Consider the following 24,639-nt stretch of genomic DNA (forward strand, 5'->3'; position numbering starts at 1 on the left):
CTTTCCCTTTTTCCGTTGTAATGTCAGCCACCTGAACATAACCCAGAAAACTAGGTATCAGCCAATTGATGTTTCAGTGGAAATAAGAGAAAGAAGCACTTACTACTTCTCAATGCTTAATTGAGGAAAAGCACATGATATCTTACATATTTTAAATTGGAGGGGATAATAGGGTCAAGTTCATGCATTATATTGTGGACATCTTAATCCTATCAAATGGCTTAGTCAAAATGAGAAAGTTAATGAATTTAAGCAGACAAGTACGAACAGTGCTCTAAAAAAGGTGCTGTTACACCATCCCAACCTGTACACACATGAAAAAAAGCTGGGGTGCATTTTGCGTTTGAATAGGGGTCATGTTGACTGGCCATGGCAGACCCTGCTAGACCATACACCTGATACTCTGTCACCTGCCAGGACTCAAAAGGACATGGGAGTATGTGGTTAAGTTCTCTAAGGACTCTTTCTTCTAAAGGGAAGCAGTTTTATAGGTGGTACTTGTAGGTCTGTTGATTCACAATCTCGTGCTTTCTTGATTGGACTGTATTGTTTTACTGTAATTTTTTGGACTTACAAGAAGTCAGGTGTTTTCATGGACTCTTCTCTTTTCCATACAGATGTCCAGAAGGCTTGTTGGGGGAATATTGTCAACATCGAGACCCCTGTGAGAAGAACCGCTGCCAGAATGGTGGGACTTGTGTGGCCCAGGCCATGAAGCCACGTGCCGATGTGCCTCAGGGTTTACAGGAGAGGACTGCCAGTACTCGACATCTCATCCATGCTTTGTGTCTCGACCCTGCCTGAATGGCGGCACATGCCATATGCTCAGCCGGGATACCTATGAGTGCACCTGTCAAGTCGGGTTTACAGGTAACTAATGAGACCAAAGCCAGTGCTTTCCTACCTTCAGCAGATACCTTTATTTAGCATCTTTTAGATCATGGTGTCTGGCTCTTAAATGTCCCCCAGCTCTGGTGCACATTTAGCATTGTGATAAGGAACTGGGATGTTCCAGACAACTATCCCTAACTTCCTTTTAAGAGTTTCAGGGGGCAGAGAAAGAGAAAGAAAAAGGACCAAATACTTTGACTGCTTAAAGTATATATGTCAGGGCCAGGTGCGGTGGCGCACGCTTGCAATCCCAGCACTTTGGCAGGCCAAGGCAGGAGGATCACTTGAGGCTAGAGGTTTGAGACCAGCCTGGGAAACATAGCAAGACCCCATCTCTACAAAAAAACAAGAATAAAAATAAAACAAAATTAGTCATGTGTGGTGGTGTGCACCTGTAGTCCTAACTACTTGGGAGGCTGAAGTGGAAGAATTGCTTGAGCCCAGGAGTTTGAGGCTGCAGTGAGCTATGATCGCACCACTGCACTCTAGCCTGGGTGACAGAGTGAGACCCTGTCTCAAAAAAAAAAAAAAAAAATGTACACCAGGATGGGGAATCAGAGTTTACTTCACTAAAAGAAATAAGTACACTGTCACCAGAGGAAAAGTTGCTGATGTTATTGACTATTTGCTTTTAGAAATCTCTCTCCCTAGACATTCAGGGCACTGGCTTTTCTGGTTTTCTGAACCCTGTTCCTTTTGCTTCTTCATCACCTTGTTCTTATCCATTAAATGTCTGTGCTCCCTGGAGCACTGTTTTGCGCCCTCTTTTGAGCCACATCACAGCTCTCCCTAGGGAATTTCACTGTGTGTATTCGCCTCCACTGCCACTGTCTTCATTAGCTTGCTGATGAATCTCACCATCATTCCCTTAGCTCCACCCAACCCTGACATTCAGGCTCATGTTTCTAGCTATCCTTTGTATGTTCTCCTTGGAGATATTCTACAGGTACTTTCAGCTCACCTTGTTGATAGAAATACGTAGCAACCATGTACATCCCAAATACCCACGCTAGAAACTCCCTGTCCCTTGTTCTGACCTCATTTCAACTCAGTCACCCAAGCCAACCTCTGAGTTGCCTTTCACCTGTCTATTCCTCCCATTTCCTCTGCTACCCTGTAGTTGAGGGCCATGTTATCTCTCACCTGGACTTCTGAAGTAGTTTCTGAATACGTTTTCTTGCCTTTCTTCTCTCCCCATCTCATTCACCCATGATATTACTACATCTTTGATTATAAATGCAAATATTCTAACAATCTCACCTGCTTACAATGTCTAATATTTTTTCATCATCCACAGAATAAACTGCAAACTCTTTTACATGACTTCCATAGTTCTCTACAGCCTAGACTTTACATCGTTTTGTAGCCTGGCCTCCCCACAAGCATCTAGGCCTAGTCACACCAAATTCTCCTTATTTCCTGAAAATGTTGTACGTATTATTGCTTCCATACAGTTACACACCCTTTTTCCTGGAATGCCCTTTTCTACAACTGGTGATTGTCCAGTGTTATTTAAAACTGTGTCTTAGTGACCCTTTCATGATTCCTTTAGGCAAATGGTCTCTAGGTTTTATTATTTTTATGTATCACATTTTATTGTAATTTTTTTTTACACATATCTCACCTGAATAGATTGTGGGTTTTTCTAGGTGGGTCTGAGCTTTATTCAAAAGTGTTTATTAAATTAGATGAGAAAAGGAGGAACATTCTTCATTTTTTCTCCTGCTTTAAGCACGAAACCAAGAGTTCTATAAATGCAATAAGCAAAAAAGTGAAAAATGTACTCAGAAAACTATACTGGATCAGTTAGTGTAGAATACTGTTATATTAATTTTTCATTGTATTAGGGTTCTCTAGAGGGATGGAACTAATGGAATATATATGTATGTATATATATTCCAACCCAAAGTGTCTTGGTGGCAATCTTAATATATATATAGGCACTCTTTATATATATATAAAGGAGAGTTTGTTAAGTATTAATTCACATGATCACAAGGTCCCACAATAGGCTGTCTGCAGGCTGAGGAGCAAGGAGAGCCAGTCTGAGTTCCAAAACCGAAGAACTTGCGGTTCGCTATTTGAGGGCAGGAAACATCCAGCTCGGGAAAAAGATGTAGGCTGGGAGGCTAGGCCAGTCTCCCTTTTTCATGTTTTTCTGCCTGCTTTATATTTGCTGACAGATGATCAAATGGTGTCCATCCAGATTAAGGGTGGGTCTGCCTTCCCCAGCCCACTGACTCAAATGTTAATCTCCTTTGGCAACACCTTCACAGACACACCCAAGATCAATACTTTGTATCCTTCAATTCAATCAAGTTGACACACTCAGTTTTAACCACCACAAATCTACCCCTTGTCAACTTGAACCCATACACATCTCCTGAGATCACACATAATCTTCAAATAAAGACAATAATTAGGTCATAATTACACCTAATGTAGTACAACTATTCTTCGTACATCCGGAAACACACCAGTCCCCAACTGAAACACTCTTACATAAAGTTAATGATACTTAAATGCTGATGTGAAGTCAATAAATCTTATGTCACATGATAAAGGAGAAAGGAAATAAAATGAAGATATTTTCTTAGTACAAGTGTGTGCAAGCACAGACATGTTTTTAATAAAAGAAGGAGGAAATACTGAGGACAATTACAGTCCTCATTTCTGCAGCTGGTCACATGGTAGTAGCTGGTATTGATGACTACCTTCTTCTACCCATTTTGTATTCCTTTTGCCTCCAGCAAACACCTCAGCAGGTTGTGTTTTTTTTTTTTCTTGATGGAGAGGCCCAAACCTTCATTCATCCAGGCGGGACCATTTGTAGTCCCGCCTGGATTGGGCTGTTGTAGTTGCCCATTGACCTTAATCACAGGGCATGGTAATACTAAGAGACGCCCTAATGGATCTCCTGTATTCCATGAATACTCTTTCTTACCTCCGTTCTGGAGTAGTAGACTGATTTCATCTTGATAGCCTGGGTCTTGATAGCCTTGATGTCCCAGCCAACACTGTAACACCTTTCTTAGCCTGTTTACTTAAAGGTAGGAACCCAAAGTGTCCTGGTGGCAATCTTAACTACCAGTTGAATGGAATTGTTGTTGTGTCTTCTGGTGGCAGCGTTCCTCCCTCTGGAACTAAGACCTCTAGGCCAGCAGAACTTAATGTTGCGGGAACAGGAAGCAAACATTTTGCTAGTGGATCACTAGGGGTGATGGTGAGTGGTACCACTTCCATTTCCACCCATTGATTCCTGGATCTGTGAATCCTGGCTATGGGAGAAACAGTACTACATATTGGACGCTGATTCAGAGCATACACAGCCTTCTTGAGAACTTTGCCCCAACCCTGCAAAGTATTCTCACCTAGTTGGCATTGTAATTGTGACTGCAAAAGGCAATTCCACCGTTCTGCTTCAGGATGTTGGGGAACATGGTAAGACCAGTGAATTCCATGAGCATGAGCCCACTGCTGCACTTCTTTAGCCATAAAGTGAATGCCTTGGTCAGAGGCAATGCTGTGTGGAATACCATGACAGTGGATAAGGCATTCCATGAGTCCGCGGATGGTAGTCTTGGCAGAACCATTGCGTGCAGGATAGGCAAACCCACATCCAGAGTAAGTGTCTATTCCAGTAAGGACAAACATCTGCCCTTTTCACAATGGAAGAAGTCCAACATAATCAACCTGCCACCAAGTAGCTGGCTGATCACCCTGAGGAATAGTGCCATATCAAAGGTGCAGTGTTGGTTTCTGCTGCTGGCAAATTGGGCACTCTGCAGTGGCAGTAGGCAGGTCAGCTGTCCACCGGCCCATCTTGTTTTCTGCACTGGGAAGGTGGGGCATGAGCACAAATGTTAGGACCTGAAAGGTGGTGAACTCTGCCTGGGCAGGGCAAAGCCAGAGGAAACTCCGGTGGAGGTCCGTAGCAGTCCTGATGTGCAAATCGGTCATTCAACCTGGGTGTAGGGGCGAAAGACTGATTGAACCATCTAGTAGCTGGTTCCCTCCAAAGTTTCCCTCAGGATAGCTGGCACTCTCGCAAAAACCCCACTCTTGGTACCAATTTACTGTATTAGTCCATTTTCACGCTGCTGATAAAGATATCCCCGAGACCAGGAAGAAAAGAGGTTTAATTGGACTTACAGTTCCATATGGCTGGGGAGGCCTCAGAATTATGGTGGGAGGCAAAAGGCACTTCTTTCGTGGTGGTGGCAAGAGAAAATTAGGAAGAAGCAAAAGCAGAACCCCTGAGAAACCCATCAGATCTCATGAGACTTATTCACTATCATGAGAATAGCACAGGAAAGACTGGCCCCCATGATACAGTTACCCCACTGGGTCCCTCCCACAACACATGGGAATTCTGGGAGATACAATTCAAGTTGAGATTTGGGTGGGGACACTACCAAACCATATCATTCATCAAAAGGTGTTGGTGGGGTAGAGGGTAGTTAGGATGATCCATTATCTCCATCATGACGATGATGGTATTGATGATGTAAGTCACTGAAAATATTTGGTGTTATAAGAATAATTTCTTCCTGATTGTCAGTTTTGAGTTGTTTTGCTATTAGGAGGCAAAGTAGGGGGGCATATACCCACTTAAAATATTTTAATTCTGGCTAGTGGAAATGACAGTAATGCCTTCTTCATAATTAAAATGTCACTCTGAAATGGTCCCAAATTAAAACTTCTTCCTTTGTTGTTAAGAAGGATCTCTTCTTGGTGTGTTCTGCAAGATTCTGATCACCTTTTTTTTTTTTTTTTTTTTGAGATGGAGTATTGCTTTGTCGTCCAGGCTGGAGTGCAGGGCGCAATCTGGGTTCACTGCAAGCTCCACCTCCCGGGTTCACGCCATTCTTCTGCCTCAGCCTCCTGAGTAGCTGGGACTACAGGCACCTACCGCCATGCCCGGCTAATTTTTGTATTTTTAGTAGAGATGGGCTTTCACCTTGTTAACCAGAATGGTCTGGATCGCCTGACCTCATGATCCACCCGCCTCGGCCTCCCAAAGTGCTGGGATTACAGGTGTGAGCCACCACACCCGGCCGATTCTGATCATCTTTTATACATATGCTATTTTTGTCTATCACTTTAGGAATCATCACAGATCAAGGTCATCCTTTTGGTTTTTGTGATAGCGCTATACCTCAGTCAGCTTACTAGCTCGTCTCCACTCAGAGATGAAGAAGCAGAGGCAGCAAGTTAGTGCCTATACATAATATATATGGAAACCAAATTCAGGGTTGATTCTTTCTTTCTTTCTCCCTTTCTTTCTTTCTCTTTCTTTCTCTCTCTTTCCCTCTCTCTTTCTCTCTCTTTCCCTCTCTCTGTCTTTCTTTCTTCTCACTCTGTTGCTTAGTACAGTGGCGCAGTCTCGGCTCACTGCAACCTCCACCTCTTGGGTTCGAGTGATTCTTGTGCCTCAGCCTCCCAGGTAGCTGGGATTACAGGCATGCGCCATGAAGCCCGGCTAATTTTTGTATTTTTAGAAAAGATGGCGTTTCACCATGTTGGCCAGGCTGGTCTCAAACTCCTAACCACAAGTGATCTGCCCACCTCAGCCTCCCAAAGTGCTGGGATTACAGGCATCAGCCACCACTTCCGGCCCAGGGATCTTTCTGTTTCAGTTGTGGGCATCACTCTGAAAATCACACTTGCTAGAAGTGAGCATTTATATCTCTTCTCCACTGTAAATAAGTGCCTCTTAGTGACATGAGTGGAAAGACAAGAAGAATTGCAGTTCCTTCATTTTCTGTCTTAGCTCCCTGAGATGTATATGCTGTGCCTGAATTTGTGTTATAGTTTTCTCCTTTGATTTGACATTCCTTGATAGGCAGAGAGCACTTTTCTGTGCTCATATGTCACATCTCGCATCTTTTTCCCTTATAGAAAAACTCTTGTGTCTCCCATTTACCTTTCTATGAGGTCAGAGATTTAGATACTTTCCTAGACAATCAACTGGAGTATTAACAAATTCAAGGAGTTCTCGCCATCCCATTACTGGGTATATACCCAAAGAATTATAAATCGTGCTGCTATAAAGACGCATGCACACGTATGTTTATTGCGGCACTATTCACAATAGCAAAGACTTGGAGCCAACCCAAATGTCCATCAATGATAGACTGGATTAAGAAAATGTGGCACATATACACCATGGAATACTATTCAGCCATAAAAAAGGATGAGTTCGTGTCCTTTGTAGGGACATGGATGAAGCTGGAAACCATCCTTCTCAGCAAACTATTGCAAGGACAAAAAACCAAACACCGCATGTTCTCACTCATAGGTGGGAATTGAACAATGAGAACACTTGGACACAGGAAGGGGAACATCACAAACCGGGGCCTGTCGTGGGGTGGTGGGACGGGGGAGGGATAGCATTAGGAGATATACCTAATGTAAATGACGAGTTAATGGGTGCAGCACACCAACATGGCACATATATACATATGTAACAAACCTGCATGTTGTGCACGTGTACCCTAGAACTTAAAGTATAATAATAATAATAATAAAAATTCAAGGAGTTCTCATCTCTGTAGTTTAAATAATAAGCGACTTAGACTAATGACAACAAAAAGCCAGCCATGTGAATACCAAATTTACTAGTTCTGTGAGGATATTTTTTTCTCTTTCTCTTTCTGCCTCAAAGAATCTGCTTTGCTTCCCCTGGCATCATGATTTAGTTTTCAACCCGTCAGAGTCTTCCTGCTAGTGCTGGTACTTTCCTACTTGAGAAAGTCCACGGAATACCTTCTAGACCTCTGTCCTCCTGATGGCTTCTATTTCATTTGTTATATAGGGACCCAGAGGTCCTTCATCATTTTCAAACACATCAACAGATATTTATAGCAAGGCCACAATTAATAAAATGTTTCCCAGAATATATGTGTGTGTTACATTTAGAGGAAACAGAAGTAGTATTGACTTGTTTCTATCACCAGAGGTCTATTTAGTAACCATATTTTGTGGAAAATATCGATATATTTTATCCATTCAACAGACATGATTTGAGAGCATACCATGGAGACCCAACCCTGCCAGGGTGGCAGGTGGTATAATAGAAGAAAATAGCAAACTCGGTGTATCTGTGTTTGCGCACATGTATGTATGTGAGGGGCACTAAGGATGACTTTACAGAGGTTGGAACTTTTGAGTAGAGTTGCCAAGATAGGTGAGAGTTCACTAGGAAAACAGAAGGGAAGTTGATTATTTTTTTTTTTTTGAAATGGAGTCTTGCTGTGTCGCCCAGGCTGGAGTGCAGTGGTGCAATCTCGGCTCACTGCAACCTCCGCCTCCTGGGTTCAAGTGATTCTTCTGCCTCAGCCTTCCAAGTAGCTGGGATTACAGGTGCGTGCCACCATGCCCAGCTAATTTTTGTATTTTTAGTAGAGACAGGGTTTCACCATATTGGCCGGGCTGGTCTTGAACTCCTTACCCCATGATCTGCCTGCCTCGGCCTCCCAAAGTGCTGGAATTACAGGTGTGAGCCACTGCTCCTGGCCCAGAAGTTGATATTCAAACAGGAGCACCATATGCAAAGACAGTGAGCTCTGAGAGAGTAGATGGATCCAGACTCCTATTGCTGATAGCGTCCTGCAGGATTGGGCTTCAATGTGACTAACCTACAATTGCCTCCAGGTGCTCCACCCCACTGAGTCCTTGTGTCTCTGCTGAGGTCCTTGGAGAGTTACTGGAGAGGGCTCTGTGTCAGATGACCTTGAGGAGGCTCTGATTTAGCCTTTTGTAAAATGCAAAGAGTTGAGGTCTTCTCCACGCAAGAGCTCGCTGATGTCAATGAGGTATTGAGGATGGGGCCATCTCCTATTTCTGTGGCCAGTACTGAGTTTTGTTATCCTTCCTTTAGGTAAGGAGTGCCAATGGACCGATGCTTGCCTGTCTCATCCCTGTGCAAATGGAAGTACCTGTACCACTGTGGCCAACCAGTTCTCCTGCAAATGCCTCACAGGCTTCACAGGGCAGAAGTGTGAGACTGATGTCAATGAGTGTGACATTCCAGGACACTGCCAGGATGGTGGCACCTGCCTCAACCTGCCTGGTTCCTACCAGTGCCAGTGCCCTCAGGGCTTCACAGGTCAGTACTGTGACAGCTTGTATGTGCCTTGTGCACCCTCGCCTTGTGTCAATGGAGGCACCTGTCGGCAGACTGGTGACTTCACTTTTGAGTGCAGCTGCCTTCCAGGTAAGGAGCTCCCTAGTGTCCCAGGATTAGGGGACAAACCCCTAGCACAGGAGGTAGTGGGTGTGGCTCAATTGCTTTTTTTAGGAAGCGCAAGGAAAAAGGGAAGTGAGAATTTTGTGTGGGGTGGGTTGCTAGTGAGGGAGGAGTTTTATGGGCCCACTGTGGTCCATAAACTGAGCAGGGGATAATTTAGCATGTCAGGGTTTATGATGATGAGTGGCTAGAAAATTGTTTATTGTCCCTTTTGTAGAAACAGTGAGAAATAAGAGGAACAGAGCTCTGGGAAAGAGACAGGCAAGTCTGGAATGGAAAAGAACACGATGAGAATTAGACACTGGAAAATATGTATGTGTGGTTAATAAAGTGCTTTAAACTGAATTGACATTAACAGTAGGTGATCAACTTTCCTATGTGCTTGTGCTTTTGCTTTTGATGGAGTAATTCATTGTTTTCTTATCCACCTAAATGCACCCAGCTGCCCTTGATTTTCTCTGGGCTACTGGCCTTCACAACCCTCTCCCATGTGCCCTCTCTGACTTTGGGGTAACCCTCCCCTAACTTAAAGCTAGAGAATTCTGAAACTGAGGAGGGGATCCTCTGTTAATCAGTGAGCACTTTTTGATGAGCTGATAGATGATATATGAGAGACTATGCGTGGCACAATACTTTGTTACACTCTTCACTGATACAAGTGTTCTAGAGTGCACACACAACCCAAAGATAGAAACAAAAAGAGGAGCAGTGTCGGGGAGCTTGGGGCCTGGTGTTCCATGGAGAGGGAGAAAGGAACAAGCCTGGCCAATTCATTCAACTCCTTATAAAAATGATGAGGAGGCTGAAAACCAAGAATTTTGATTGGGAACAGAATACAAGCAGCTGGAGCAGATGAATTACTAAGCAACAAAGATCCTGTTTTTATACAAATATCCTTAGTACAAAAACAAAAGAAGGAAAACTGTAGGGGGGAGTAATGTGCTAAGTAAGCAGAATTGCCTGAAAAAGAAGTTGTTCTAGTTACTCTTTCAGAGTGGGAATCTTAGATTCTGGTATTGTGGATATGGTTCACATATAATGGGATTGTGTTTTATTTTGGAGGGATTAAAGGTCATAGGTTGGTCCTCAGTATAAAATCAACTGGTAATTTATTCATTTCATTTGGTAAAAATGTATTGACTGCCTGCTATGTTCTAGGCACCATGCTATGTATTTGGAATACAACTATACAAAGCATTGTCACATAATTGAAATGAAAACTTTATATTATTTAAGTCACAAGAACAAGCTATTTAATTATATTACTTTTAGTTTCTGTTTTAATAAAGAATAGATAATGCTATCATTCTAGATACTAAATAAGTGTTTTCTTAACATAATATTACTATCCACTTCATCTTGTAGAAGAAATAACTAAAATACATCTGTCTTCACTCCTGTATTTGTTTGCATTTTAAGGGTTAAAGACAGAAATAGAAATGTAAACAACTTTATTTTGAAAATATTTCAACATTGCAAATATCTCTGGGTCTGATATTCTAGTAATCTAATTGGCTAGTAATTGATGTTAGTGTGATTTATTGTTGAAGGCTAAATGTGTTTTTCAGTTTCAAGAAAATTGCTTTTAATAATTGCCTAGAACAAGAGGTTGATTTGGCAGCAAGATGTTGACAGGAAGTTAGAGAAGTCAATAAAGGAAGTTTTTAGCTGAGAGAGAGTGATTATTCACTCCCATAGCCTCTGCATTGTTATCCATTAGCCACGATAAGAACCTTAGGGAATTCTGAGAGTGTGTCCAGGAAAGGATCTGTCAAACTAGAATCGTATCTCCTCCTTGAGAAAGGAAATAACCAAGGATTCCGCAGCTGAGAGGCTGCCAGGGCTAGTGAAATAGAGTAAGGAAATCTTGGCTGTGTCTTATTCTCTGGTTGTAGTTTAACGCAAGACACTTATTTACTCACTGATGGTGTGTGTGTGTGTGGGAGGGGAGATTAGCATGAGGGGTGGGAATGGGGAGATTTGATGAAGAGAAAACTAACATTTTTTTGGTGACTCAGGAACTGTGCCAGGTACTTCCATGCTTATTAGCTCAATTACACAAAAATCTTGGGACCAGGTATTATTTTTCAAGTCTTCCCACATGAAGTAACTGAAGTTTGGAGATGTTAAGTGATTCACCCAAAGTTGTACAGCTAATATGTGGTTAGGCTGGGTCCTGAAACCGAGGCAGTTTATTTTCAAAGCCTTTGCTTTGTGCATCTTACTGCGCCACATTGCACTGCACATCTGTTTCCTGAAAGCACTTTGTAGGTGTGTAAAACTTCGTTAAATGCTTTAAGCTGTTTGGGTTAAAAATATATGTTCATGTTATAAGAAAACCAAGACACTCCTAATTATAATCAAATAGTACTTGTTACATATCAATGTGTGTGTGTGTGTGTGTGTATGTATATATATATATATATATATGGCATTATGCAGATGTTTAAAAGTAGTTACATAGACTAGTTCTTGCTTTTCAGGGTCCCATAATCTAAACCAGATGACTTCAGCTTTGGATAAATATATAGAAGGAAATTTAAAGAGAATTCAAAACAATAGATGATGCAGTGACACTGTGAATAAATGTTATTTATACAGTTTGTAAGATTTCATGCTCATTGTTCGTATGTCCCAGGTGGAGTTCAGAAAATATTCACTTCATTTCCACAAAGGGAAATAGTGCCTAGAGATGGTTTTCTTTTAAAAAGTCCTTTTCATAATGCAGTGCCCTTCCTTCCATTGCCCTTCATTCCATTGCTTCCCATGCTTGTCAAGAGACTAAAATGTTACTTATAGTAATAGTCACTATCTCAATGTAAATAGCACCCTTATTTGATGAGAATTATTATTTCAGTTCTAAAAATGGGGAAACAAAGTCAGCAGGAGGCAAAGTAGCTTGTTAAAGTATTGTGCAACTTTCAAATGGTTGCTTCCACTGCATTTCACGTCTTGGCACTTCTAATTGAGGGTTACTCTAACCACCCTATTTAAAATTGTAACTGTCCCCCACCCCCTTAATTACTAACCCTGGTCTACTTTTTGTTTTCTTTTTCTGTAACTCTTATCTTCTTACCATATAATTTATACTATATAATTTACTTCATTATGTCTATTGTTTATTGTCTGTCTTTTCCAAATTCTACTGCCTCTTACCCTCTCCAGAATGAAAACTAGTATCTTTGTTTTTGTTTACTGATGTAACCCAAACACCTACAAACAGTGCCCACTATATACTAGGCCCGCAAATATATATTGGCTGACTGACTGTATGGTTTAGTATCATGTCATAGTATTGAGACTGTAACTTTGGTCTTCTCATTTTCTTCTTTGTATTGTGCGTCCTAGACTTAGTTTGGCCTCTCCTTTTGTCCTTGTATACTCTTAATACTGGATAAGAATTTTGGAGTCTTTTTCAACTCTGAGTCAGTGAATGCCACATAACTTAGTGACTATATTTAAATGGTTAATTTACAATTCTTTGCCTGCAAATGATACTGTAGTCACTGTGAGTATTTTAGTATTATTGTAGGACTCAAGAGGGAATTAAAACTACAAAAATGACTCGTCTTGTTTGACACAGAAAGAAATGTTTCTTCACAGAGGGAGGAGAAAAATATCTTCAAGAGAGAACTAATAGAATCAAATCAATGAACCATGTCTCATCTTTTTGGATAAGTAACTGTCAGTAATCCAGACACTTCATGAGCTTTCATTATGTAAAGTCTTTAGCAGAAGCTAAAGGAGGGACACCAACCACAGTAATTTTAATTTAAGAACAAAATGGAGCATGAAAATAAATTATTAAATCATTTACTCCCACTATTTTTGGGTTAGGGCCAATAATGGGGAGAGAAAGAGGTAGACTAGTTTTGTGTTTGTGGCTATTTTAGTAGAGTAGCCCAAGTAATCAAAAAACAGTAGGCTGTTTTGAATTTACTGGCTGCCCCTTATGAGTTCACAGTTAGATTGGACTGTCCTCAATGTACTTTCTTTTTTTTCTTTCTTTCCCACATCTCTTTATTTCTCTGATTTTGTTTAAACTTCATAAAGAGCTCTCTGATGTTTCCTTTCCAAACAATGAAGGTTTATCCTTTGTAAACTACCTCTGTACTCCACAGGCTGATGATATGTGATATCCCCATATCATTAAAGTAAAGCCTAAGCACATTCTGTGGCTTTTGTGTCTACTCTGTTGTTGCTGAGCTTATGAACTATTAGAAATAATTCCCTCTTGCATTTTCACACATGGGGAATGTGATGTTCTCTTGGGTATTATGCTAATCATATTTTGGCAGGTTTCTCTGGAGCAGATGCAGAAATGATCATACCACTTTCCAGGGTGCATTATTTTAGCTCCTTTGACTTGGGCCCTAAGTCTGTTTTACCTGATGTTCCTGAAAGATGTTCCTGATGTCCCTCACTGTTCTTTCATGCTGGATGTTCTTGCCTATGCTGCCTCCTCAGCTATCACCCTCTCTTCCCCTTTTTAATGTAGAACTCATTGTTAATGATTTGTCAAAGGCACCCTATTTCACTGAAATGCCTTCTATATTCCCTACCCTCCAAGTGGATTGTAGACCTTCTAAGGTCTTTTGACATCTGCATATCTCTAGCACAGCACTTATCACGGTGATTATCTATCTGTTCATCTTTCCAAGTAGACACTCTCATTTTAACTCCCTACCCTAGTCGCCAGCATCCCCAGCATAGTGCCTGTCATAAAATGGTGCCACAATGAAAATTTGAAAAATGAACGAATTGAACGTGATAAACATAGATGAGAATCCTATATTCTACAATTTTTTAAATGTACTGAAATTATTCTTTTTGAATCCTCCTATTTATTTCTGTGACTTCTTTGGTGACAAAGTTAGAAAAAAGTGGAGGTCAGTAGGGAGATATGAAGGGACGCCGGTGGAAGCAGTGAGCCTGGGCGGGTGATGGAGTGGGAGATACGTGGCACAGGGGTCAGTGAGTTAATCTGGGCTCATTCAGAGAATGGAAGGTGTGTGCCAAGAAAACTGGTTGGATAGGGATAGGTCAGGGATTCCCTCTTGCATTCTCACACTTGGGGGCATGCGTGATTTTCTGTTCTTTTCTTTTCTTTTCTTTTCTTTTTTTTTTTTGAGACGGAGCATCGCTCTTTCTCCCAGGCTGGAGTGCAATGGTGCTATCTCGGCTCACTGCAACCTCCACCTCCCGGGTTCAAGCTATTCTCATGTCTCAGCCTTCCAAGTAGCTGGGACTACAGGTGCCTGCCACCATGCTCAGCTAATTTTTGTATTTTTAGTAGAGATGGGGTTTCACCATGTTGGTCAGGTTGTCCTCGAACTCCTGATCTCAGGTGATCCACCTGCCTCGGCTTCTCAAAGTGCTGGGATTCCAGGCATGAGCCACCATGCCTGGCCGCATGTGTCATTTTCTTGGGTGTTATACTGATCGTATGTTTGCAGGTTTGCTTTTGTGACAGACTTCTTCTGGGGGAAAAAAAGTATCCTTCTATCTTTTTACTTTTGTCCATTTCCAGGTATCCCTGTTTTTTTCTTCACTCTTCCTTCCTTGTTCATGGGAGTTTTTCTTGAGGACTTCAAGCCCAGCTTCGGAGAATCCTGGTTGTGTCATCTCATCTCCTTTCTGCTCTCTTCTCTACCTAGCCTTTCCACCCTCACACCTCCTGGGGTCTGAAAATGGAAAGATAAGGGTGTTTCCCTGAAAGTTGCTCTTCTGTGTGGGGATGACAGGTTCTAAAGAGTCTTTTCTGGTCCCTGCCCTCATTGCCATGATTAATCAGTTAAGTGGCCCGAGGTTTTGTAACAGCACAGTCTTAAAATGCTTCTCCCAAGTTTAATTTCTCTCCATTTGACCTTTTAAGGATGTGAATTGGCTTTAAGCAGTAGACTCCCTTTAGTACGGCACTGTGAGCCTCTCAGTGAATCTGCTACATCCATTCCACCCACGGGTCTGGAAACTTGTCTGTTTACCTTTCCCTAAAAACCTAAGATATATTTTTAAGAAGTGCCTTGTAACTTTTCATATAGCCTTTCCCCTACTTTGGGTAGACTGTTTCTTACAGGAATTTGGTAGATCTTTCCAAAGAGAATTCTGTATCTCTATTTTTAAAGCATAAATCCTGTCAACTTTGGAGGAGAAGTGATTTGGCTTGAGTTTTCTCAGACATGGGAACTTTTGACCTAAGTTTGTATTTTACATTGTTGAAAGGGAACTCCGGGATCCCAGAAAACAGATGGACTGCAATTGGGTAAAGTTTCTGTTTCAGTACTTATTCCTACTTACTAGCCGTTTAATCTTGGTCAAGTCAGCCATGTGGCTCTCAACTTCCTCATCTGTAACATAAAAGGATTAGAGTAGACAATCTCTAACAAATGCTATAATAGCACTGACAAATAATAATATTAGCTAATATGTGTAAGGCACTGTGTTTAGTGCTTTTTCCGTTAATACAATAGCTTTGAGATATAATTTATATACCATACAATTTACTTCTTAAAAAAGTACACAATTCAGTAATTTTAGTAGATAGGAGTAACCATCACCACAGTCAATTCTAGAATATTTTTATACATCAGAAGAAACCCTTTACCCATTATCAATTGCTCTCCATTCCTCCTAATTCCCTCCCAGCCCTAGGCAACTACTAGTCTACTTTCTGTCTTTATTTGCCTCTTCTGGACATTTCATACAAATGGAAACATGCAGCATGTAGTAATTTATGACAGCTTCTTTCACTTAGCATGAGGTTTTCAAAGTTCATTGATGTGGTAGCATTTATCAGTACTCTGTGCCTTTTTATGGCTGAATAATATTTTATCATATGGATTTACCACATTTTATCATTTTATTTATCCATCATCAGTTGATTGACATTTGAGTTGCTTCTACTTTTTGAGTATTATCAATAATTCTCTTATGAACATTCTTGTATAATTTTTTGGTAGACATTTATCTTCATATTTCTTGGATATATACCTAGGAGCAGAATTGCTGCGTCAGATGGTAATGCTGTTTAACCTTTTCAGGAACTGTCAGACTGTTCTGAAGTGGGTACATTATTTTACATTCCAACCAGCAGTGTATGAGAATTCCAGTTTCTCCACATCCTCATCAACAGTTGTTATTGTCTGTCTTTTTTATTATATTCGTCTGTAATGTGAAGTGTTTATCTCATTGTGGTTTTGATTTACATTTCCCTGATGGTTGATGATTTTCAACATCTTTTCATATGCTGATTAGTCATTATGTATCTTCTTTGGAGAATGTCTGTTCAGATCCTTTACCTACTTTATAGTTGGTTTATCTTTTTAATATTGAACTGTAATAGTTTTTAAAAAATATATTCTAAATACAAGTCTCTTATCAGATAATATGATTTGCAGATATTTTCTGTCATTCTATGTACTGTCTTTTCACATTCTTGATGATATACTTTTCAGCCCAAATGTTTTTAACTTGATGGAATACAATTTATTTTTTCTTTTGTTGCTTGTGCTTTCAGTCATATTTGTGAAAACTTTGCTTATCCCACATTACAAAGATTTACTATTTCTAAGTGATTTATAATTTTACCACCTACCTTTAGGTCTCTGATCCATTTTGAGTTAATTTTTATGTGCGAGGAGGGAGTCTAACTTGATTCTTTTACATGTGGATATTTAGTTGTCCCAGGACCATTTGTTGAATTAAGTGCCCAGAACAAGTACATCTATATATAGAGAAAGTAGATTAGTGGTTGTCAGAGACTGCAAGAAGGGGGGAATTGGAGAGTGACTGCCCATAGGTACAGGCATGCTTTTTGGCATTATGAAAATATTCTGGAATTAGGTAGTGGTGATGGTTGCAGAACTTTTGGAATATGGTAAAAGACACTGAAATATATGCTTAAAAATGGTGATTTTTGTGATATATGAATTATACTGTAGAAATAATAATAACAGTAATAAAGCAAGGTGTCTTTCCATATCTCCATGCCTTGTATTTTCATTAAAAAAAAAAAAGCATTTCAGGGCCAGGCTCAGTGGTTTACTCCTGTAATCCCAGCACTTTTGGAGGCCTAGGTGGGAGGATCGCTTGAGGCCAGAAGTTCAAAACCAGCCTGAGCAACATAGCAAGACCTTGTCTCCATGAAAAATAAAAAATTAGCCAGAAATGGTGATGTGTGCCTAGAGTTCCAACTACTTGGAAAGCTGAGGCAGGAGGATCGCTTGAGCCTAGGAGTTCAAGGTTGCAGTGATCTATAATCACCACTGCACTCCAGCCTGGGTGACAGAACAAGACCCTGTCTCAAAAAAAAAAAAGGCATCTCACTTTAATAGTAAGAGGCCAGTATATGATGCTGGCAGCATGTTGTGAGGAAATGTATTAGATGAAAGAAGTTAAATTCCAGTTCTCCTTTTTTCAGAAATGAGGTATAGGGGAGAGAAACACGTACTTGGAAAGAATTGACCCAGCTGAATTGGAAAATGTGGGAAGGGGATGGGGAAGAGGCTGCTCCACCTGAGATCTGGCTCCAGGACTTACAGCAAGGGGAACTTGGGCAAGTTACAGCCTCTCTATGCCTCAGTTTCTTTATCAGCAAAACAGAATCATCCCATAAACTATAAGGTCGATGGTATCAGCGGGTCCCCAAACTGACTGCACATCTGAGTCATGTTAACAAACACATTCCAGGCCCCACCTGAGCCCTCTGAATCAGAATCCCTGCAAGGAGGATGATGAACTTGTATTTGCACTGACTTTCCCAGCTGTTTCTTACTCTGATCAACTTGGGGGTAGGACCCATTGAGCTGCATCACATCATTCCAAAGCCAAAACACAACAGCAGGACAAGAATATTTTCAAGGCAGTCTCTAAAGCAGAGGAGAAACTGTTGAGGGAACCTAGAAGTAAAGGAGATCTGGCTTGCTGGGCTCCATTTGAACTTTGAGTACAACAGAGACATGAGCCCTTCGGGACACATGCCTGAGGTAGTGACAGTCCAACTTTGGAAGAGTGGAAGCCCTAGTTTCAAATTCAAGCATGCTTTGAGTAGAAATTAAGTTTACCTGTTTTTGCACAGCAACATGGCCAATCTTTCCTAAGCTGCTCAGCTTACAAGAAAAGGAATCATACTGCTAAGAATTCAAACTTCAGCAGTCATAGGTAAGTAAGGAAGTCTTATGAACCTATTCTAGCCACCTAACCAGAAACTCGAAATTTAGCAGGTTCTTTCAGTTTCAGGACAGTTGTGTTCACTAGATCAGAGGCATTGAGACATGAAGAACAGACCCTTAAAAAGGGAAAGTGTTCCCTTCAGTTTGAGGACATCACTGGAACATTAGGGAAGTGGGAACACAGCTGCTCACTCTACAGTGTGGGTTGCCTTTGTGTCTGGAATGTGTCTGATGTCCTGATCCCTGTGCACATTTCAGGGAGCCTTGGGAGGACCCCAAATCACTGATGGAATTGGGCAGTGCATGGAGATGGCTCAGCAGGACGAGGGTAAATGCAGGGGCAAGTCCAGGTCATACTGAGAGACAATGAGTGGCGCTGATGAGGACAAAGATAAAATCAAAAGTTTGTGCTTCATCTTCAAAAACTCTAGTTGATAACAAACTTGGCCTGATGAGAAATAATAAGTATTTTTCTATTTACATGAGAATTTAATCTCAAAACAGAAATCAGAAAAATATGAAGTCCAGGGCATAAAACCTAAAACTATTGCTCATATTTATTGTTTCTAAATAGAGCAAAGTGTAAAATCTTCTCCATAAGACATACATTGTGGTTATAAAAAGGCAAAAGTCTTAGTGAGAATCATTGGTATTCCATAGAAGAGTGAATTAAACACAGCCAAGGGAAGACCCACGTCTCATACTTCTCTTGTATATTCCAAAGTTCCAGGGAAATTCCAGGTGATAGAGGTTATTTCCCATACTGTTAAAGCAAGGTTTCAGACACTTCTGAATTTTGGTCCCAGTACTCTAGAAGGGCACACCTCTGTCCTGGAAAATAATACAGGAATGAATACTCTTCCCATGACCCATTCTGGTCGTTCTTCCAGCATCACAAAAACCAAAAACTGGAAATATGGCCAAATACGTGATTAGCTGTCCCTCATCTTCAGGTTTCTTATCTTGTTACTTACAGATAATAGCATTACCTTAAGGATTATGATGAAGATACAATGTCCAAATATAAACACAGTTTTGAGCAAAATGCCTTGTACGAATTGGTCAATGAATAATTACTAAATATGTGAATATTTACTGGATTGTATGGATCCTATGAATAATTACTGAATAATTATTGTGATTGCTTTTATTGGCAGTGCTGAAAACTCATCCCTTTGTGACCTCAAGTAACCCATGACACTTTGTGAACCTGCAGTTTTTTCATTTAGAAACGACAGATTTTCATTCTGACACAGAATGTCAGGTCTCCCAGACCCTAGAAAATACATTGACTTAAAGGCTTTGATACATCTCAAAGCAGTATCCTTACAGTGTCACTGGAAGATGGTGCGGGCTGCAGAGAGGGATGCTTTCAAATGGGATTAACCAGTCCTCCTTCCTTCACTTCCACATGAATGCTGGGCAGCCCAGGGTCAACCCACTGCACCCTCAACTCAGGCAAGTCCAGCAGCCAATCTTAGGAGACCTGGGCTACAGAACAGTCTCTCAAGTACCAGGCTCACAAAACCTAGGTGGGGATGAAAGCTGAGAAAGCGAAGAGGTGGTTCAGGGGATCACTCTTTCCTACTTGTTCCTCTCACCTCAAACTCACCTTCTACTGCACTGCAACACTGAGGATCGCCAACCAACCCTGACCATAACCTTGATCTTGCCATGTTCTGTTAGTGGAATGCAACCCAAAATCAATGGTGTTAGGTCATCTCAACAAAATATATATCAAACTATATTCCATAAGAACTGCTCGTGGCCCTGTTCTTTTCAGTATATGGGAAAACAAAATGGAAACAACAAAATAGCATCAGGTTTACAAAACTTCCCAAGATAGATGGTCACACATGTTTTCAGGAGACCTCTATATAAATGACTTTGATCACTTGATACCTTGAAAAGAGGTCTTGTGGCACTAGAATGACATCTATAAGTGACAAGTATAAAATGTAGTGCTCAGTGACATTAAAAAACAAATCAACCCACATAGAGGAAGAGCTTTGGATGTAGGGATGTCAAACTGGTCTAGAATGTAATGAAAACCCAAGAAGGTGCCCCAGTAAGAAAGAAGAAATCAGTCTAACAATGGGATGCAGCAGCAAGAATACTGAGACAGGAAAGAAAACATTTTAAAAAAATGAATTATTCATTCACTTTCTAGTGGATACAGAAAAAACTGCAGAAGACCCGGAGGATATCAGGGCAGGCTAAAAGTTTGATATCTTACACCTGTGGAAAAGCCTTAAGCTCTGTTTTAACTGAGAGCAGGTGGGGTGACTTCATGACTACCATTAAGAAAATATAACCTGTTGGGAAACTGTTTCTGCCTTGATGATGTTGTACAGACAAGAGATAAACAGTGAGGAATATGCTTAGATGTATTGGGAAAGACACGGGTCTGTGGCATTGTCACAAGGGTACACGAATACTGAGAGTGAATGCTGAAGGAATGATCCCCATTGGTGGTGACCCTCAGGTGAGACTAGGGTGCCTGTGTTTCAGCAAAGCCTGGGCAATTCGAATGCAGGGCTCCTAAGATTCCGTGACACCCCCACCTTCTAATTCTGTTATGGCAACTGCAGATGGTTACCTGGCACGCTGGCCACATTCTACCTCACTCTTATCAGAGTCTGAGGTACTGGCAGTGCTTTCAGCTCTGTGTTCAGGCACCTCGAACCTTGTTTTTGCGGTGAAGGATCCTAAAGTGTTGTGGGGAGTGATCACATTTTTCACAACAGTAAGTTAAGAATTTCAGTTACTAACATCCCTCAGTCCTGATTAAACCTATTTGATTTCACCAGTTTTTAACCCATCATGTGTTTGCCTTTCTTCTCCCCAGTCCCTGGCCCCACCTCTTCTGCCACAAACGTCAGCATGGTGGTATCAGCCGGCCCTTTGTCCAGCGAGTAGGCAGAGATGAACATTCTAGAAATCAACCAGAAATTGCGCCCCCAGCTGGCAGAGAAGAAACAGCAGTTCAGAAGCCTCCAAGAGAAATGTTTTGTAACTGAACTGGCCGGCTTCCTGGCCAACGGACAGAAGAAATACAGTAAGATCTATAGGCTCACCATCATGAAAGTGATGAATGATGTCCTGTCTTCTCTCTGAGACACTAAATGCTCTCTCCATCAAAAATAATTTCATCCTTCCTGTACTTCTAGGAAAACAGAAATGGGTATTTTAACATTTTCTCAAAGTTGGAAGACAGAAGTACCAAAGTATTTAGCAACTTTCCATGTTTGCAATCAGGTGGGGGTGGGACTAGAGTTAAACTGCCATTTATTGATTTCTGACACAGGCACAGAATGACCTGTTTTCTCCAAGAGGCTCAATCGTGTTTTCAAGAATCATCTCTGTACCATATAAGATCCTGCAGACAAATAACATCTAGTCTGTTGTTCTAAATGTCTGAGACTAGTGAACTTTTATTCAGTTCAAGTTTCTGTTGAGGCCCAACAGGCAAAGCTCTGTTCTAGTGACTCTGAGGGAAACTTGGTGATAGTAGCCAGTACCTGCTCTGAGGGGCTTCAAGAGGAGTCTACTCCTAATAGAACCTGTGCTGTCTATACGTGACAGCATCAAGAGCAGGGAGTAGGGGCCGTGCATGGTGGCTCACTCCTGTAATCCCAGCACTTTGGGAGGCTGAGGCGGGCAGATCATGAGGTCAGGAGTTTGAGACCAGCCTGGGCAACATGGAGAAACCCCATCTCCACTAAAAATACAAAAAGTAGATGGGCGTGGTGGCAGGTGACTGTAATCACCCCTGCTCAGCAGGCTGAGGGAGGAGAATCCTTTGAACCCAGGAGGCTGAGGTTGCAGTGAGCCAAGATTTTGCCATTGCACTCCAGCCTGGGCGACAGGGCAAGACTGGTAAAAAAAATAATAATAATAATGATAAATAAAAATAAGAATAAAAAGCAGAGAGTAGCTTGGTGAGAGTGAAGTCCTGCTTCCTGGGGCACAGAGTCTTGTTGCTAAAGAGGAAGAAAGATCGCACCCGAGGATGTGTGGAGATAGCAGTGCAGTGTACAGAGCAGGGACCGTGGGCCTGTCTCCTGGGCTCCATCCAAGTTGCTTGTCATGTCTGTCCCTCAGTTACCTCACCTGTTCAGAGGGTACTACAATAATACCTACCTCTGTAAATTGCTGCAGTGAATTACATGAGCTATTTCTTGTCAATCTCCTAGAACATTTATTGGCACACAGTAAACACTATCTATAAGTTGTTCATTCTGCTGTTTCTAAATTAACATAAACTTTATTAGCATTTGGGCATATTTCCTTCATGGCCTTATGGTGTTATGTGTCACACTTTATGCTTCAGATATGATTCTTAAAATCATAACTGAAGATATGATTTAAAAATCAAAGATTTTAAAAATCTTTCGCATACTTGTCCTTGAAATTCCCAGTAAAAGGGAAACCATCAGTCCCATAGTCCTAGGGGCCTTCCCGACTGTACAAGAAATCACTACTTCATGCCCCAGTGCAGTGTTTTAGAGGAGAGGCTGCAAGGCTTGGGAAAGTGGCCCCGCATTCAGAGTCAGACCTCAGGGACTGTGAATTCTGACTCCACTTCGTTGTGGTTGAATCATCTTGTCAGATGATTCCTTGATGTGCCCTTGAGGTTCTCTTTCTTCATCTCTAAATTTTGGAGGATCAGATGCCAGAAAGTCAGGAGACTGAAGAGTAAAGATGTGGAAATCCCTGTCTAGACCCTGGTACTGGGGAGAGTTTTGTCCTTGGGATGGACCTGGCTCCTGCCCTGTAGGCAATGACCACAGCAGCATGTCCAGCCTTCCACTGAGGCAGGCGTGTCTGTCTTTTTTCAGAATATGAAGAGTGCGAAGACCTCATAAAATCTATGCTGAGGAATGAGCGACGACAGTTCAAGGAGGAGAAGCTTGCGGAGCAGCTCAGGCAAGCTGAGGAGCTCAGGTGAGGGGACCCCATGGGGGCAGGCAGGGGGGCAGGTGTGTACATCTCTGAAGTACAACAGCTCGGTGGGGAGAAATAAAAACGAACCTGGGCCAGGGGAAGGGCAGGAATTGCCATGGCAGGCTCGCAACACACAAGTATTTATCAAGCAGAGAAGAAGTATAATGAAAATGTATGGGTTGCAGTTGTTTGTCAGGGCCTTGTTTTCTCTTTTTCGAGCAAGTAATTGTTGATGTGAAATTTACATAACACAAAATTAACCAAAGGAGTGTGAACCACACAGCAGCATTCAGTATACTCAAAATGGTGTGCCGTCACCACCCCACTTACCCTGAGTGAGAATCACCTCCTGACTGACTGCGGCTTCTCATTCTTTCACTCAATCAATGTTGCCTTCTCGACCCTGTCATTCTTTTCTTCTTTCGTCTTTTCAATTCGCCCCATCTGCATCTGGCCTCATTTCTGTACATGGCTTTGTATCTAGTGGCCGCAAGATGCACTATGTGTATTTTCACATGGAAATGTCCATGGCCAGAGTGAGGAACTGAAAGGATGTCTTTTTGAAACGGAATGAGGAAGACACCTACTTTTGTTTACAGAAGGGAAAGATGAATGGAACATCATCGAGGATCTTGCAGGAGCCCTCTCTGATACAGAGGGAGCCTGTAAACCATTTTCTATTCTTTCTCTTGGCCACAGACATTCCTTTCAACATGTGCTGACCTTCTGCTTGAAGGTCTCCTTGAGGACATTGTCTCAGAAGTCTCTGTTGCAATATTTGAACGGATCACTCAACCCTTTCTACTCTTAAATTTTCTCTACCGTCTCACCTTAGGCAATATAAAGTCCTGGCTCACTCTCAGGAACGAGAGCTGACCCAGTTAAAGGAGAAGTTATGGGAAGGGAGAGATGCCGCCCGCTCATTGAATGAGCATGTCCAGGCCCTCCTCACTCCGGATGAGCCAGACAAGTCCCAGGGGCGGGACCTCCAAGAACAGCTGGCTGAGGGGTGTAGACTGGCACAGCAAGTTGTCCAAAAGCTCAGCCCAGGTAAGGTGGCCATAGGCCCTGATGACCCAAAACCCCAGGCTTATGAGAGGCTCCAGACCTCCATACTTTCACAATGACAGTTGTATCAGTGTGGTTTTTTTCTGCTACACCTATGTGGCCATGACATGACCAGGACTTCCTGGGTAAGAACAGAGATGGGAAACCCATGGGTTTGGAGGTCACAGTATTGCAAGTGTCCCTCCTTCCTTGATGGAAGGTGGTCTTTGGAGCAAGAGGCAGCATCTATCTAGTTTTAAAGGACAGGAAGGAGGCTGTGATGGGAGGGCGCTTGTTGGAGTGAAAAGAGCTCTGGGCTAAGAATGAAGGTTC

General features: G+C 41.8%; 1 protein-coding gene and 1 pseudogene across 3 annotated transcripts in view; both read left to right on the forward strand.

The window, feature by feature from the left end:
* LOC129137512 (notch homolog 2 N-terminal-like protein A) overlaps positions 1-9,487 on the forward strand; it is a 30,406-nt pseudogene extending 20,919 nt beyond the window's left edge.
* Positions 761-24,639, forward strand: part of LOC129137479 (neuroblastoma breakpoint family member 26) — a 36,215-nt gene continuing 12,336 nt past the window's right edge. Inside the window, exons 1-4 of one of the 3 annotated variants that reach the window (XM_063815113.1) lie at positions 761-870; positions 21,161-21,370; positions 23,154-23,259; positions 24,095-24,309. In XM_063815113.1, the coding sequence (XP_063671183.1) occupies positions 24,187-24,309 (123 nt within the window). In that variant the 5' untranslated portion in view covers positions 761-870; positions 21,161-21,370; positions 23,154-23,259; positions 24,095-24,186. Of the gene's footprint in view, positions 871-17,438; positions 18,302-21,160; positions 21,371-23,153; positions 23,260-24,094; positions 24,310-24,639 lie in introns of those variants that run through there. The other 2 variants (XM_054669605.2, XM_054669600.1) reach the window with 2 other exon arrangements.

This window comes from Pan troglodytes, chromosome 1 (assembly GCF_028858775.2).
Source record: "Pan troglodytes isolate AG18354 chromosome 1, NHGRI_mPanTro3-v2.0_pri, whole genome shotgun sequence".
Taxonomy (NCBI): Eukaryota; Metazoa; Chordata; class Mammalia; order Primates; family Hominidae; genus Pan; species Pan troglodytes.